At 28.0% G+C, this 19,503-nt stretch overlaps 2 protein-coding genes across 2 annotated transcripts; both read right to left on the bottom strand.

The window, feature by feature from the left end:
- Nucleotides 1–1,934: 1,934 nt before the first annotated feature.
- OCT59_018881 (uncharacterized protein) lies at nt 1,935–2,944 on the bottom strand (the record flags this gene model as incomplete). Its single annotated transcript, XM_025333357.2, has 6 exons — nt 1,935–2,000; nt 2,082–2,104; nt 2,178–2,191; nt 2,561–2,597; nt 2,702–2,861; nt 2,939–2,944. 6 exons carry the CDS (start codon nt 2,942–2,944, stop codon nt 1,935–1,937), a joined length of 306 nt encoding a protein of 101 aa, XP_025173071.2.
- Nucleotides 2,945–16,791: 13,847 nt separating this feature from the next.
- OCT59_018880 (uncharacterized protein) lies at nt 16,792–18,488 on the bottom strand (the record flags this gene model as incomplete). Its single annotated transcript, XM_066135670.1, has 2 exons — nt 16,792–16,807; nt 16,963–18,488. The coding sequence occupies 2 exons, from the start codon at nt 18,486–18,488 to the stop codon at nt 16,792–16,794; spliced, it is 1,542 nt and encodes a 513-aa protein (XP_066004936.1).
- Nucleotides 18,489–19,503: the final 1,015 nt, after the last annotated feature.

Here is a 19,503-nt window from a genome sequence, read left to right as displayed (position 1 = left end):
GTGTTGTGATGTTTTTATGCACTACACAAAAATTTCCGATAGTTATAATGAAGGAAAAATAATAATTTATTTAAGAAAGGTTTTAATTTGAGAGCAAAATGAAAATATTTAAGTTTTTTTTCTAATTTCTATTTCAAAAAATTAATGATAGAAGAATTTTTTAAAAAAGACACATTGCTGAAGTTTCCGCTTGAAACGTATAAATCAAAAGGGATTTTTTTTTTTAGACATTTTGGTTGTACAAACGCCAACAAACCCGTAGTTTTTTTTTAACAATATTACTGTTGTGAATCGTTACATTTGAAGAAATGATAACAATGAATTGTTACAATTATTTGAAAGTCAAATTGTATTTCGAATGTTTGAAAATTTTTGAGATAGAATTTCGAATATGATTCGAATATCATATAATATTCGAATTAATCATATGATATTCGAATCTCACATGATATTCGAATTAATATATGATATTCGAATCTCACAATATTCAAATTTCATAATTTTATTACGAACTATATTTTTTTTTTAGTAAAATTATGTCTTTATTTCTTTATTTTATTTAACATTTATATTATTTCCTTTATGTTACAAATTAAAGTAATTACATGATATCAAGTAAATTGGAATTTCTTTTTAAAAAGATTGATTTTTCTACTTTTTCTGGTTTTAAACTCTTCAATGTTGTTATTATATTCTGTTTCTTGACCTTCTTCCATAATAAATATATAATAGTCAAAAGAAAAAATTAGTAAAATATCAAAATTTTTTTTATCAATGATCAGTCTATTTATTCTGTACACAAATAGGCGTCAAATCAATGAAATCATGTGGCAAATTTGAATAGATCAAATCTTATAAAACATTTCACATGACATTCAAATATCAGATGATATTCGAATCTGATGATATTTGAATCTATTTATAGATTCGAATTTTAATATTTCAGTTTCGAATATAGATTTAACTATGATTTACAAACGAATGTTCGAATGTCCTAATTTCAAACGGAAGCTCTAGTTACAATTCTTGTTTATGGTTGGTTTTTCCGAATTAAGTAATAAATATTTTCCTCTTGGCTTAACTGTCGATCTTATCCAAATTGACTAAACTTTTGGGTTTTTAATAAAGTTTCGGTTTAGGTATATTTCGGTATGTATAATTTCGGATCAGATTTCGGTTTTTATAGTTTCGGTATATACTATCCCTAAATGATTCCAGGTAGTTTCGGCTTCGATACCCATGTTTAAATTTATTTATCACCAATTGTGTGACATGTGTGATAACGAATATTTTAGGTAATCGTTGTCACACATGTCATTCATATTGTAATGATTTTTTTTAAAAAAAAAACGTTTTTTATAATATAATTTTTTTTCTTTAAAAAATTGTTTTTTTTATTCTTTTATTTCAAAAAAAATTGTTTAACACAAATTGGCAAAAGTTAAGCTCTTATTTATTATTTTTTTTTATTTGGGAACGTTACTAATGTTCCTTTCCATTTTTTATCTTTAGGCCCTTCTCTTTACTGAAATTCGCGTCCAAAGTGGACAATTAGCTGTAAATTATTAAAATTATAAAATTTTTCAAGTAGGGTATCAAATCTGTTCACCAAGACACGGCATGTACCATTTTATATTTTAGATCAGGTCTGATATATATATTTCGGCATTACACGGTGTATTGCCAAATTACCGTGAATTAATCAATCGCTTACAATAATCATTATTACGCATAATTACAGTAAACTGCTCAAGAAATTGATGATAAATCTCGGTTGCTTTCATTTTTGATAAATAAGTGCAATCAAATTTATATTATTTACGTTACGGAAATCAAAAGATTTCTTTATTATTAAAATCCAAAATTTATAATATATATTTTTGTTATACATTAAACTTTCATTTTAATACATGACAAATTCTGAACCTATCCAGTTAATTGATGACTAAAATATTACAATCAGGACAACCAGATGCTTCATTATATTCTTCAATTATATACTAATAAAAGAAAAAAAATCAACATAATAAGTTTAAAAACAAGGTAAAGTTATATAGTAATCAAAATATATAATTACTTACCGGATGATCTTTGGAACAATGTCCTAATGAATTAAAAAATAATTAATAAAATTAATTTATTTTTAAGAGCATTAAAATAAGTTATGATAAACTCACCTGATTTATTAAGTCTCGTAATTTAATCAATCTTCCGGTTAGATTTCAACCAACAGAAACGCATTGCAACTTTGCACGCCACTACATCACAATGAATATTAAAAATGTAGAGATGAACGCGATGCAATTCTCGTAATTTTGAAGGATGTTTCTTATGCGCGTGGAAAGAATCTATTGCGATGTAATGTGATCATTTTAAAACCATTTAGCGAGCTACGTGAGCTCGACACGTTCGGCTTTTAGGAATTAATAGATGCACGATATTGAATCCGAGTTGCTTTTCTTGATAAAATGGTTCTCGATCTTAAAGTTGTACCAAAATTCTTTGAAAAATACTTACGAACACCTTTCAAAGTTTCAGAATATGATAAAGAAAAAATTACATTGCAACAGCACGACGCGTTTCTGGCAGCTTTGAATCTACAACATACGTAAAAAATCAAACCCAGTGAAAATATTCAATTCTTCAGTTCCTAGAAACTATCAACACTTGTACGGTAATAGCTTGTTACATAATACTTTACATTTTCCATGATGTGCGCGTTCAATAGGGACGTTTGTATCTCCACTTATTTGTGAAGAAAGTTTTTGACATTCATGACATTCATTTAAATATTCATGACCACATGTTAATCGTTTTCCGCACTTCTCTTTACATTTAGCATAATCGACTGATGCATTGCACTAAAAAATAAAAAAAAATCGCGTTAAAAGATATTACAAAAAAAAAACAAAAAAAAAAACAAAATTTTATTACATACATTCATGACTTTGTAGTGTTCACAAGATGGTACCAATAGGAAATTCACATTTAAGTGTCTCTTTAGTTTGATCTTTCCAGCATTCAAGGCAGAAAAGAAATATATATATATATCGCATAATAATTCTCGTTACATATTAAACACTCTTGATCTCAACTTTAAGGAATTTAACGTTTCTTCCACTTCGCTGAGTTCTCTCACACCTTATTATTCACTACCCATCAACTCATATACTTTCTCCATCTCCTAACTACTATATAAGATAAGAATGGTAAAAAATAAAAACATAAACCAAATAATAATCCTCGTTCCACAAACACTTGATCTCGACTTTATAAGAAATAACGTTCCTTCCAAGCTGAGACATAAAGACTACGCACTTCTCAATTATACGCTACCTACCAACTCATACACCCTCCCATCTCCTTTAACTGCAAATATACCAAATAATAATCCTCGTTGCACACCAAACACCCTTGATCTCAACTTCATAAGAATTTAACGTTCCTTCCAAGCCAAGACACTAATACTAATTACAACGCTATCCGTCAACTATAACCTTCCCCATCTTTAACCACAAATACATCAAATAATAAATCTCGTTGCGCATCAAACTCAACTTCATCAATAAGGAATTTAACGTTCCTTCTACACCACAAGACAAAGAAAATAATAGAACACATCCAATTATACATTATCCATCAACTCATATTTTTCCACATCTTCTCTAACTATACAAGATAAAAAAGAAAAATACATCAATAATAATCCATGTTGCACATCAAACACTCCTGATCTCGTTTCTTCCAACCATATAACCAAGGAATAAATAGAACACACTCTATTATATGTTACCCATCAACTCGTACACTTTCCCATCTCTTTTAACTACAAATACATCAAATGGCTTACACTAAACACTTGATAACAATTTCATAAAAAATTTAACATTCCTTCCAAGCTAAAACACAAATACTACACATTCAATTATACGCTACTATCAACTCCCCTAACTACACAATATAAGAAAGAAAAAATACATCAAATTATATTTTTCATTACAGCAAAACACTCTTGATCACAACTTCATCAATAAGGTATTAAACCTCCATTACCATAACCATGAGATATTGCATCAGCAGCTTTTACAAAAGATCCTACAGTTGCAAATTTCCTAAAATAACTTTTTGGTAACGACTAACGAGTTCAAGACGATGAGCTTCACAATTGGCTTCTCCAATGAGTTTGTCAATTGAATTTGTAAATCCTCCCTTCTTGCAATTGTCATAATTCTTGATCTGGCTTGTTCATTTGAGGTATTCTGAACTGAAAGTTCGTTAGAACTAGTTAGAAAATCCAAAAATATGAATACAGTCAAACCTCCATATAATCACTCTATATAAGAACGCCTCCTTATAAGCACTTAATTTTAGTAATTGGGATTCTGTTATTAATCACTTAAAGTTTTTACACTGCTGAACAATCAATCTAGTTTTAGCAAGAGCGTCAACTACGAATTTATAGTATTTAAAAAGAAATAACATAAAAATTTTTTTTGTTTATTAGACTTCATAGTTATTTCAAAGGCGAAAACAACGTGAAGAACGAAAGTTATAAATTAGTACGCGACTACGTGAACTCATCATATTAATAATTAACGCGTGGGCACCGATTTCTATTCCTAATGAAATCAGGTGCCAAATTAATAGTACCCTAGCGCAGTATGTCCAAAACTGTCCAAACCCCATATTTAGTAAGACTAAGGGCTTATTTGTAGATCATTTCAAGATTATCTTTTTTTTTTTCTTTATACTTTGCTTATAACCTTACTACATTTACACCTTAATATTTTAACTTATGCCACTTCATAACGGAGGCCGACCTAGGCATGTCCTTTCTACTTGTCCAATTGGTTTTTTTAATTGGACAATTTTGTACATAATTTTGGACATAGTTTTGGACAGTTTAAAACTGTTTAAAAGTTCTAATATTCATCAATTGAAACTAAAAATAAGATATAAATATAATGTTGGAATATTAAAGTAAATATTTAATAAATTAAATGATAAAAAATCAATGTAAAATCAAATAATATTAAAAATGATATTTAAAGATTTTTGAAATAATTTAATAATTTGAACTAAAATTTAAATATTAGCCAAAATTAGTCATAATTCTGGCCAAAATTAAATTTTTTTGTCATGTGATCTGTCCAAACCTGTCCAATGAAAAAAAGGTTTTGGTTTTGGCCCTAGGCCTAGCTGCCTAGCCACGGCAAAAAACAAATGGCAGTCACGTGACGCATCTGATCCGACGTCGGTAAATATATATTCTATTCGTAAAATTAAAATATTGACAAATTATTTTTTTAAAACATATAAAATATGTAAATAAAAGTTAACAATTTCGTTTAAGACTTTAAGTCAAAGAAATAAAATAAATTACAGTAAAACACGTTTCAGTACTACTAAATTATTAATTATTTATGCATAAAATCTCGCGATTCGCGTTCTAAAATAGGTCATTAATGGGAGGGATTCACGCTTTTGTGTATAACACACATTTATTTTAAATATTTGATTAATATCACTTATTTTTACTTTAAAAAACACTGCGCAAAGAAAACTAAAATGAATAAAGAAATTTTGAGAGGTATTAATTTTGTTCGTGATCTAATATGATAATTAAAATTGAAAATTAAGGTTGAATAAATTAAAAAATCATACAATATAAAACGTCCATTCAATAGAATTTTCTGGTCCGAATTTTAATGAAAAAAATTGTACTCGCTGTTCATGCATAAAGAAAAGGGCAGATTTTTACCGTCCTTGTAGTACCAATCCACAGAAAGAGTATTCAACTTGCAATAAATGTTATGAAAAACGTAAGAATACGCGAAAAGAAATATATCCGATCTCCAGAAAAAAAAGAACTTGAAATGAACCGATTCCTCGAATAAATACTGATTCCAGTCGAACTCGTTTAGCATTTAGTATTTTATAAATCAATAAAGTTCACCACATTGGGCTTTATCTTAATTTTAACAGTATATCCTACATGCGGGTGGTGGTGTGGGTGTGAAGTAATAAAACAAGGCCATTGTTATTTATACCCCCAATTTTGCTCCCTTTTCCCAACTTACGAATCTTGAGCTACTAGATGATATTATGCAAGATGATGACAATAATGTCAATGAATTTAATGGTGACTTTTATATGATTTGGAAGAGGTACAAGAAATAATTTTCAAGCGGTTTCAAGATGCAGAAGACTTGAATGAACCAGTAATATTAGCATTTGAAATAGAGCAACTTGATTCACGACTTGTTGAATGCATTTTTCCAGAATTTCAGCCCTATGTATATGATCTTGAAAAAATCATGAAAAATTTCCGCCAATTAATAAATATTTCATATTACTGATTAAAGATGGGTCTGGTTATTATTTGGAGGTCTGGGATATACAGTATATACTTCTTAATACAAGAAAGAATATTTTTACAGGTTGTGCCACAGCATATCTTGGATGTACACAACAAGAGGATAGGCGGTGTCACAGACCTGAAAATCTGCCAGTGAAACGAAGAAGTGAAGCTCGTCGATATGCTTGTATGGGAAATATCATACTTACTATTGATCCCCAACAACAACGCATTCTTGTTATTGTAATAAAAATAGTTTACATTGTACGATCAACAAAATTTTACGATAATGCCTCCAATATTTCCAATTATTGAATGTTATAATTACCGTATTTGATTAATTAGCCATAATTACTGCCATAATTTTGACAGCGCTTATAGAGTTATAGACATAATTGGAAATAAATATATAAACACTAAAATGGTAAGAATTAATTGACATGTTGCGAGAGTTGTATTATATATGCAAAAAAAAAACTCATGGAAATGAAAAAAGTGCACGTTTGTAAAAACGTTACATTGTACGCGTGACAGATTATATTTTTCTTGCATGTATTGTAAATTAAAAAATTACGAAAACCAATTGAAAGTAATACCACATATGCAAAGAATCTAGGAAACAGAATATCATCATCCATTCATTATTGTTAATAAAAATAGTATACATTGTACGATCAACAAAATTTTATAATGCCATTCTTTAGCCATTAAGTATTTCCAATATTTTCAATATTTCCAATTATCGAATGTTATAATTACTGTATTTGATTAATTAGCCATAATTGCTGCCATAATTCAAAAATTTCGACAGCACTTATATAGACATAATTGGAAATAAATACATAAACACTAAAATGGTAAGAATTAATTGACATGTTGCGAGAGTTGTATCATATATGCAAAAAAAAATTCATGGAAATGAAAGTTTGTAAAAAGGTTACATTGTGCGCGTGGCAGATTATATTTTTCTTGCATGTATTGTAAATCAAAAAGTTGCGAAAACCAATTGAAAGTTATACCACATATGCAAAGAATCTAGGAACAGAATATAATCATCCATTTATCATTGTAATAAAAATAGTTTACATTGTACAATTTTACGATAATGCCATTCTTAGCAATTAAGTATTTCTATCCAATATTTCCAATTATCGAATGTTATAATTACCGTATTTGATTAATTGGCCATAATTGCTGCCATAATTCAAGAATTTTGACAGCACTTATAGAGTTATAGACGTAATTGGAAATAAATACTTAAACATTAAAATAGCACGAATTAATTGACATGTTGCATTATATATGCAAAAAAAAACTCATGGAAATGAAAAAAGTGCACGTTTGTAAAAAGATTACATTGTGCGCGTGGCAGATTATATTTTTCTTGCATGTATTGTAAATCGAAAAATTGCGAAACCCAATTGAAAGTAATACCACATATGCAAATAATCTAGGAAACAGAATATCATCATCCATTTATCATTGTAATAAAAATGGTTTACATTGTACAATTTTACGATAATGCCGTTCTTTAGTAATTAAGTATTTCCATCCAATATTTCCAATTATCGAATGTTATTACCGTATTTGATTAATTAGCCATAATTACTGCCATAATTCAAGAATTTTGACAGCATTTATAGAGTTATAGTCATAATTGGAAATAAATACATAAACACTAAAATAGAAATAATTAATTGACATGTTGCGAAAATTGTATTTTATATGCAAAAAAAAACTCATGGAAAGGGAATAAGCTAAAAAAAGTGTACGTTTTCCATATAAAAAAATTGAAAAAATTATTTCTTTGTTTTATATGCCAAATGTCCCGTTTGAATACCCGATAACCCAGTCATCTAAAAAAAAATGAACAGTTAGTAAAAGTTCGTTAATAAAAAAAAATATATATCTTTTTTACTTGTCGAAATTCACGTTCAAGTACTTGAAAAAAGAACGTCTAAAAAAAGGAAATAAAAGTATAAAATGAAACGCTAGTTAACGTTTTGTTAAAATAAAAAAAAAATTAAAACACGGTAGTTTGAACTTACCGAAATGCCGCGTGCCAAGGATTAAAAAAAGAAAAAAGGCCTGACCGTCTAAAAGAAAAAAGAAAAAGAAACATTAGTTAATGTTTCGTTAAAATAAAGAAAATTTAATAAAAAAATATCTTACCGTAAGAAAATCTGAAAGAACAGCCTAAAAAAAAGAAACGAACTGTTAGAAACCATTCATTAAAAGGAAGAAGAAATAGATAAAAAAAAGTTTTAAAATTTACCAGAATATCGCCTCCAAAGAAACCTGGAAGAACCGTCTAAAAAAAAAAATAGCGAAACGTTACTTAACGTTTCATTATAGATTTTGTAGAGAGAGGGAAAGAACAGAGTGAAGAAATAGGACGAAAAAAGGAAAAGGTGAGAGAGGGAAGAAGGCTATGATGGCGCGACTGGGGTCCATATCGATATATGGCCGCACTAAGATTACAACACGTGATACACGTGATTTTTCAATTTTAAAATAAAAATGAAATATAAAATAAAATTTTTTAAAGATTTAGATTTAAGGAATACATAGGGATTTTTTATATAGGAATCTTTAAGGAACTGTAAACTTATAGAGATTCCTTAAGGATATTTTACAAATCAATAAGGATTTTTAAAGAATCCATAAAATTACAGATCCTTAAGGACTCTGAAGCAATTTATGGAATCCTTAAGGATCCATATCTCAAAAAATTTACTGAGTCATCCACGCCATCTCTTGATCCGGCACACCTCTTCTTGGATTACTGGTGGGCGTATCTGAAGCTGATTGCTCATTCTCCTAGATAACAGGCTTAACTGTTGCGGTGCAATTAGAAAAGGGCAGTGGTTTTCTTGAATACATCCCTTATGAAATATATGCCCACAAGGCAATGTTGTGAATGCTTCAAAAGTTACGGAAATGATGTCTCTCTCGCATTGTGAACAATTCCCAATTCATTAAATTCTTTATCCTTAATATCATCCCCTAGATTTTTTAGGATGCTATATGCGAGGTTCCTAATGTTGAGGGACTATGAATGAGCGAAGCGAAACATGACCGTTTTTATAGCACTTGAATTCTATAGTTCCTGGAACTCCACTACATTTCACCATTACCCCTTGCAAATCACGGACGATTAGCACACACATCCCTGCTTTTTTTCTCATAAATACTCGAACAAAAGAGCGCGAGCCTGAAGGATAAGCAAACCCTTATTTGTGAAATCCAAACAAGAAATGTATTTTCTTATCTGCAGTTTTTTTCTGGGCACGAATGCAATGAGTGGACCAGGCGAAATATTGATTGTCAGAAAATTTATCCATACCCTAATATTGTTTTATTGATATGATAATAGCGTGACTGAATACATGATGCGCAAAAAATAAATATAAAATAGTCTTAGAAAAAAATGGTAGATTCGTAGCCCCTATACATTCGGCAAGATTTTTACCGAATATCTTCTGCGCTTAGGATTATTTTCTTGTAATAACTAAAACAATCACTTTATTTGATTGAACTTTATAGTTTATAAACATGTAGACATACACATAAAAAATATTCTGCAAAGACGCAAATAACTTTTTGATCTTATATTAAAAATACATGTTTAATGAATAATACATTAATGATTCTTTTAAAGGATATTTAGTATAATATATATGCAAAAAATAATTAATAAGAGTATCATCTTCTTATTAGATGTTGAAGATACGCTGATAATCCTCTAATTCGGCCGTACCTTGGTTATTCTATAACAGTCCGATATCTGGGACATTTTGGTTAACTCGATCATGGTACGACCTATATTTGAGAAGTTAGAAACATTGCAAATATTTCCAGAAAATAATAATAATAAAGCTTAACACTAACCAAGCTGGAAAGCCGTTTAAACAGCTAGTTAGTTGACATCCACTTCTAAATGAGAAAATTGTATCTGAATTAAATTCTTAACGCCTCCATGCGTCGTGATATGTTGAATGAGCGCGCGCTAAAATAATTTTGAACAATGAATAACAAATAAAATTAAAAATACCTTCGTCTGAGTTCTGCCGTTACGCGGAAATGGGTTGGCCCATTTAATGACGATAATGGGATCGTCAACGCACATATTTCTATAATTTCAACGAGAAGTCCCGCATATTCTTTTATAAATTCGCTTAAGCCTAAATGATAAAGAAAAAGATTATAGATTGTTTCGAGCTTTTCACTTATTTGTATCACCCAAGGAAAGTATTTTAGAAAGCACTTTTATGTCTTCACTCCTATTTTCGGAACTAACTTCAACTCATTTCGCTCATGGTACTCATAGTAAAAGCAAGTAGAGTTTTATTAAAAGAATAGAGAGAACCTATGGTATTATTTATACTGATTTACTTGATTTATATTGATTGATTGATTATTAAGCAATAGCTTTTATTGTGATACTACATTCATTTTTTTTTATAAATACTCATGTGGGTGGTTTTGAAAATCGCGTGATATGTGATATGTTTGTGATATTTGTTTATCCAATCGTTATACAAATTTTGTACTTTTTCAGTTTTCGAATTACTTTCGGTATTAGTTTTAAAGTCTTTGTAACTTCGTTCACTTTGTGAAATAAAATAAAAATAAAAAAAAATACAAATTTTGTACTACATACAGGAAATAAAACAGAATTGTTTTTTTAACAAAATGAGAGTAGATAATTTTTATTTTTACAGAGCTTTTTATTTTAAACAAGATCCCGGATTATTTGGAACATTCCGAATATTATTTAATCAATATAAAAACAGGAGAATGTACATGTTTTGATTATGTATGGAATGGTCCGTTCAGAGATGTCTGCAAACACTGTCATGCAGCGTCAATTTTTAAAAAATCAATTGTTTTTCGGATCTATTATTGTTTAAGCAAGAAGTTAAAAAGAAGTTGGTACAGTACAAATTTACCAATTTCATTTCCTAATACTGTACCGTACTATTCAAATTCTACAGTACCATTAAACGATTGTCCACCTAACCAAAACCCATATTCTCTTTCACCTGCATACCTTGTTAATTCTAGTTCATTTGCACATCTCATAAAGTAGTATAACTGCGTCCAGTACTTTGAAGTTCTCAAGTTCCGATAATAGACAAGAAGAAAGTAGACTTTACTATTATGTTTAAAGAATAGTAGAGCCTTTAATAAAGTTTAATAAAATTAATAAAGTCTGTTAAATAGGTTTTTTATAATATACAACAAAATAAAAAAATAAAAAAAATTGGTTCGGAAATGTTTATTAATTGTCAAGTTAAAGTAACACGAGGAGGGACAAGAAGGTAATTTTTGCGTGTTAGTGATAAAAAAAGTCATATGTAGAAATATAAAACACGGATCAACATTTTTTACAGGGAATAACTTACCTTAATTTGAATCCTTTAAAAGAATGTATATTTCAAATATATTTATTTTATTTTATTTCTAGAAGACATTTCAAATATATTAAATTTTAACCGTTCATCATTAAGACAATCATGTGATCTGTGATAATCACATGATTTACGCATAAGTTTCAGTGGACCGACTGGACCGTGGACGTATAAATCAAGGAATCTATTATACTATTTATTCTAGATTTTTTTTAAAATAACTGAACGCGAATTATATTACTATTACAGTATTACTACATGGTGGTGAATTCTTATGGCCGTAAATTGTTACATTTTTTTTTTTATTCATTAAGTTAAACAGTTCGGTTGATTAAATCTGTAAACTCATATTCTAATCAATAAAGCTTATTACCAATAAAAACAAGAAATTCATTTTTGAATCTTTATACCCATTAGTTAATGTTGATAGTGGATCATATAAAGAAAACAAACAGGAACCCAACGCCTTATTCATCCAGTATTTTCACATCATTTATATTTATATTCTTTCGTTTAATTATTAAATGAGTCAATCATCTTTTATTATAAAATAATTAATATAAACCTAATAAAAAATTAAGTTTATAAAATTTTTCAAATTTGTAACTAATAAATGTATTAATAGATCATAGTTTTCATAAAAAAATTAATAACTTGTACAAAAAATACTCATTAATCTAATTTTCATATTTAGATTTTTTTAAAAAAAAATTTATTATATACATACATTACTTTCTAATCACTCTTACTTTTGGTCATAATTCTGTTCCATTGTTTCTTGCCAATTTAAACTTGAATTCCGATTTATCAAATTCGTATATTTCCTCATGATTGTATAGTTGTGTAGGGAACACTGAAACTATTACATTTTTGATTCACTTTCTCATCTAAAACGTTTAGATAGATTTACCTATTAGTTTAGTGACGAATAAATGGATGACAGAGGCTTTTCAGTTAAAAAAAAAAATATCATTAATAAAGTAACAAGGTAAATTATACTGCATGGAGAATAAGAAAAAAAACTTACCACTTTAGAATGCAACGCAGTTCAAATTTATAAAGAACATCTTGGCAGTGAATTCGGCCAAATTTGAAGTATTTAAAATTTAGATAGTTATTATTAATGTTGAAGTGATAGTCATTATCGATGGTCGCCAAGGACTGACTTGCTTGTTAAGAGTGCGTCTATCCTTCATTAATATCCCCAGTTTGAGAAATAGTCTTGTTCTCCTCCTCCTCATCATCATTTTCATCACATACTTTTTTCATCACGTATACCCTCTGATCACTTTATAGAATGATGTTTCTAACTTTGATGAGATGTAATAAAGCACTCCACAGCTACTCAAACACATTCTCTAAAAACATATCTTGCCTATGAAACAAAGTCATATTGATAGAATAAGATTTGTACTTTCAGATATGATGAATTTCTCATTCCTACATTGCTCGTTACTGCAATAAGCTCCTTCGAACAGCATTTAAACAATCATTTAAATTGCTTTTGCTTACATACGGATAGGTCTTCTAGCAGTTTATTTAGAACTTTCCGTTAAGAGTGCATTCCAGTACACTTTAATCACCATAATAACATAATAGTAAATATAATGTTGAACCGAATCTTTGATCCAAAAAGCAAGTAATTTGAGATTGATAGCCATACAAATTATTCCACTACTACCCGCCATGATCTTTAAAAGCGATAAGCCGATAACACCGCAGACTTCCTTTTATGTTAAACATAGAATCAAATTTACATATAGTTACAACAACTAATCCCTCCACTTCCTTTCATCTCCATCTTGATCTTTATCTTTGCTCTTCATATCTACAAACCATGATGAAGATATTGAACATACACAGTAAATAATATAATCAAACATTTGATTAAAAAACTTCAGTATCTGTAGTACCAATTCCTTTGGTACAAATATTTTTTTTTTGAATTATGCAACTTTGATCAGGATAGAACGTCCGTTTATTACTAAAATAATTTTGAGTCTTTCATAAGTGAAATTTTTCAGGAGAACTTGGAAGGATTGATCAATTTAATATTATAGACGTTGAATTTTGTAAATCTCAAAGGCGGTTGGTAATTCTTCATCATTAAAATTGATGTAAGCCCTAGAAGGTTCAAAAAATTTTTAATATCTTCAGTTAACGTGAATTAAAAACAAAAAATTTCCTTCAACTTACACAAGCCTACAAATTGCGTAATAAAGTGCAGGATCGTTATTCCAGATTATTTTGTACCAAAATTATGAATAACTTGACAAGTGTATCAGGGGAGTGATACATGGAAATATGACTTTGTGCATATGACTCACTTCCAATAATTTTTTACAAATAAAATTGCAGTACAGTTCAATGTTTTCCTGCATTCGTAAATTAAATAAAATAGTTATAAAAAAAATATTATTCGAACTGAAAGTACTGTAAACATTAAATTGTAGTTTGAATAAATTTCCTAGTTACCTACCTAATGAGGTTTTCCTACTTTGTACGCTATTTATTCAATCTTTTTAAATTAGCTCCTCCACCGAAACAGTAATGAAAATTTGATGCTGAATATTATAACAAATAAAAAAATGATACATATCATTCCCTAATTTTTTGATCTATAAATTAATCCTTGCTTTTAAGTTGTAACAAGCTCTCAATCAAAATGTTAAAATTACGCTTCAAAACGCACATACCAAAAACATGATCCACTTCAATCTTGACTTTTGTAATAAGTCATATTAATAGACGTATCGATAGAATTATTTGTACCATTCAGACATGATGAATTCATGCATCATTCGCCATTGCTAATTGCTGCAGTAAGTAGTGGTGCATCATGGTATATTTTTAATCATGACAACATCTAAAAATGTTGACCAGTACTTTGAGATCAATCATTGTGCTAATTACATTACTGTTCAACCATCAGATTCTCTTTTAATGGAAGGTTATGTTGAACAATCATTAAAATGACGATAGCTGTAAAAACTTAATCATTCTCTTCCTCTTCACCTTCATCTTGTTCTTCACCATCTTTGCAAAAACTATAGAAAAGATTTTAGCAAATACGAACATTTGAAAAGTATAATTAAACATTTGATTAAATAACTTAATACTTGCAGTATCACCGCGTTCTTTGATATAAAAATTTTCTGAATTGTACGTGACCAGAATGAAATGTCCATTTTATTATTAGAATAGTCCATCTCAATTAGACATTAACATAACTTTAAGTGTTCTTATAGATGTTGAAATAAATAAGCTTTTAATAAATCTCCAAGGCGGTTGATTATATATCAATATAAGCTCTAAGGGTGAATGTGAATTCGAAAGTAAAAAATTTCTTTTATCTCACGTAGCTTCATATGAAGTACAAGATCGTTACTATTGCATTTTCCACATTATTTTATACCAAAACTGTAAATGATCGAAGTTATGGTATAAATGCCATACATATACTTGACGTTCAAATTGAAATTTGAACCATCATCCAATGAAGTGTATCAAAGCACTGAAGGATAATTATAATTGAGGTCACATCTGACTATGATCTAAACTTTACACATAATTTAACATAATATTTTATTAATCTAATACTATAAACTATCGTAGAAAAAATGCAGCTTTAGAGAGAAAAGTCTTTTAACGTCAAAATCTTACAAATTTATCGACCAGAACTGTAAATAAATCTAATGTAACAAGGCAAAATTTTAGGAAATTATATACGCTTTTTCACTATCAGTATACATAGAAATATACAAAAAATAAATTTTAAATTGCAGTTATAAACAAAAGACAAGCAACCATTTTCACAAAGTTTTGTGCCTATAGCTTTTAAAGTAAGTTTAGGATGGCAAAGGTAAATTTTTAGCATAGTAGATATTATGACCTTTATCATAATTGTCCGACTCCCGGTATAGTCGTATTGGTAAGTTTCACAGCGATATTGTAGTCATATAATTAATTAATTTTAGTTATTTCACGACATCCTTTTTGACCCTCCTATATGTAATACAGTATATGCGGGTCAAAAAAAATAACACGAGGAGAGTCAAAAATTACAGCTGCGCCGTAAAAATCATGCGACATTAACAGGGAAAAAGTAGGAAAAGTATAAATAAACTTGAAAAATTTTCACTGGCGACCAATTAGTAAACAAAAAAATTTTGTTATTTATAAATATGTTAATGAATTATCGTATTCCTGATAAATTTACATAAACAGCAAATCTACCTCTTAAAGTAAATTAAAATGATACGAACGAGCCACAAAAACAAAATATCGGATTTTAAATTAATATATTTTTTTTTTCCTTTATAATCTTATTTTTTCTTTCCTTCATAAACTTATTTTTTTTTCCTTCATAAGGCCGGGCAAAAAAAAATTTAGATTCTCGTGACCCGGCCGGGTCAGTTTTTTTATAGTAAAAATTTTTATCACGTGATGTTGAGTTTTTTGGCCAAATGAGCGTAAAAAATTTCACGAATGAAAATTTTACATATATAAAAAAAAATTCTGGCTGGCCGGGTCATTTTTAAAATTTATGTCACGAGAATCTAAAAATTTTTTTTGCCCGGCCTAATCTTAATTTTTTTTTCTTTCATAATCTCTTTTTTTTCCTTCATAATCTTCTTTTGAATTGTGTAATATATAAATAAAAAAAAATTGAAAAATTTTTCAAATTCTAAAATAATAATTTTGTTGAATTTTTCCATAAAGTATTAAATTTTGATTTAATTTAAATCCTTTGGATCAAAGAATGCGTATTTCAAATTACTTTCTAATTTCTTGATTTTTTTGTTCTTACAAATACAATTATCTTGATTACAGTGACTAACATTAATGTATATAATTTTATTTTCGTGGGTTTTTTGTTTTAAGAAAATTGGAGCAAATTTGTTTTCTGTTAAATATAAACTAAAAAATTTTGGTTTTGATTCTAGAGAATTAAATTTAATAAAGTTGAGCAGTTTTCTTATCTTATTAGTATGTTGAAAAGTTGAGATTCCATAATTATTAGAATTGGTATAGTCTGAAATAATAAGTGTATAAAATGTAAAATTAGGTAAGTTAACATAGTGATTTTTTTCTAAACAATAAGAAAATATATATGATCCAATTTTTCTATTTTCTCTATCATTAGAAAAATGATGTCCAATGACTAAAGAATTATTTGAAGAATCCAACTTGCTTAATACTGGAATTCCAAAACAAAGAATTGATGAATCATATTCCAAATCTAATTCTTTAGTTATAGCTTGTTGGTTTGATACATTAAATTTATTTTTTAAAACTTTCAATTTAACATTAAAATCTGAATGATTAAAATCAAAATTTATGTCGTAACCAACGATCATCCAAATAATTTTCAATTTACATTCACGTTTTCTAAAATTTTTTTGAATACAATGAATTATAAGTTTTGGATTTTCATTTGGTGGCCAAATAACTTGACAATTAAAGGTATCTTTTCCTTTTTCATCAATAACTGTTGAAAAGATACTACATTCAGCATCTTTATGTTGAAGGATTTCTAAAATATTTTCTGGAATGTTTAATTTAAAAGTATGATACATTCCAGGTACAAATAAATAATAAGTATAATCTTCAGTATTTGTATAAAGAATTTTTTTTCCAACTAATAATAAAATTTGTTTACGCAAATCTTCAGATAAAAGTTGAAAAATATTAACCGGATCTTCAAATTTTATACAACTCCAATTTTTAAAACCATTTAAAGATTCTACCCAATCTGATTCATTAAAGTTGTTAGAACAAACTTCTTTTCCTCCAAATAATTTAAAACTTTGATATTTAAAAGAATTACTTTTGCTTAATGATTTTGAAGACTTCTTTTCAATTTTAATATTTGAAGCCTGACAATCAGTATTTTTAACATATTCACCGAAATTTTCTTCAAAATTTTCTCTTGCAATAGAATAAGCTCTTCCACCCAAAATAACTTTTTTTGAAATAAATCGACCAAAATCATTTATGATATCTTTAAATTTTCTAGGATCCTTGGACGCTATAACACCCTTTACTGCTTCAATAAACCCAGTAGTTGGTTCTAATTTAAATTTTAAAGACATTTTATTGTACTCAATAATATTATAAGTTAAATTAGTTGTAACATTAGAATTTTTGATGTTTGAATTTTTGATTGATACTCCCAATTTTGCAAAATTTGGAATATCAATATCTGCGATTAAAAGAAAATCATTTTTTATAGTCTTATCTTCTTCCAAATCAATTTGAATCGTTCTATTTTCATATCCATCAACGATTTTATCCATTTCACAATCCACTATTGTGAATGCTCTACTATTGGCTTTTTTTAAAGTTACATTACTCCCATATCCTAGTTTAAGCTTATCTTCAAAAAATCTCCAATCAGGTTTAGTTTCAGGTTCTGATTTTAAATATAAAAACTTATCATTTTTTACGTCTATAATATTTTCTAAAATTATTATCTCTTCATCTTCTCTTGCTATTACGGCTAACAAGCTTTCACTAGTACTACTATTATTGTTGATCATCTTTGCAAATGAAAATGTATCGTTCATTTTGACTTCACTGTTTTTTTCAAGTTTATCACGAATTTTTGATAAGCTAGCTTTAAGATTTAATTTGACTAATACAAGCTTTGACGGCATTTGAACTGTTATGTTAATGTCATCTCGTATAAGTTCTCGTATATTGGTAGAATCCATATTATATTGATATCTAGTTCCTTTTTTTGTTGATATTATTGTGATGATATGTTTATGTGTCGTGTGCGTATAACGTTTTTGTAATTATATATATAATATATTTTATAATGTTAAAAGTTAATGTTAATTAATTAATTGTTTGTTTGTTTGTTTGTTTGCTTTTTTCTCATTCGTTTTCCAACAAATTTATTCGATCGCGAATCAACTCACTTTAACCTTCCAGGTTGATACTAACAAATATAACTGACAAAGTTATTCTTGTTATGCTTAATCCGATTTATCTTTTTGTTTCTCTCTCAAAAACAATATTTAAATAATTATTAATTAAAAAATAATTTAAAAAAAAATTTTTGAAAAAAAAGAAACAGATCGCGTTTTAAAAAATAATAAATATTTGGTACGTGAATTTAACGAACCATCAAAATTTTTAAAGGAAAAAAAAAGTCTTGTTCTCTGTTAAGATAAAAACAACTCAAGAAAAAGAAATAATAAAAAAAATTTATGGAAATTGAGATGATTTTTCACTTCCGATAATTGTGTTGTGATTTTTTATGTACTACACAAAAATTTCCGATAGTTATAATGAAGGAAAAATAATAATTTACTTAAGAAAGGTTTTAATTTGAGAGCAAAATGAAAATATTTAAGTTTTTTTTCTAATTTCTATTTCAAAAAATTAATGATAGAAGAATTTTTTAAAAAAGACACATTGAAGTTTCCGCTTGTATTTATAAAAAACGTATAAAATAAATATCATAAAATAAGGCCGAATTAAGTAATAAATAGAATTCCTAGAATTCTAACTGTCGATCTTATCCAAATTTATAATCCCATGAAACCTTCCGATTTCCAAAAATAAAAAATATATAGAAACTATTAAACATTGTTTCCACTCGCAGTATTATATGTGACATGTGTGACAACGAATATTTTATTTCCTCTGGCTTAACATCCAAATTTATAATTCCATGAAACCTTCCGATTTCCAAAATAAAAAATATATATAGAAACTATT

The sequence above is a fragment of the Rhizophagus irregularis genome, chromosome 28, assembly GCF_026210795.1.
Source record: "Rhizophagus irregularis chromosome 28, complete sequence".
In the NCBI taxonomy this organism is placed as follows: Eukaryota; Fungi; Glomeromycota; class Glomeromycetes; order Glomerales; family Glomeraceae; genus Rhizophagus; species Rhizophagus irregularis.
This window is presented reverse-complemented; position numbering and strand designations above follow the sequence as displayed.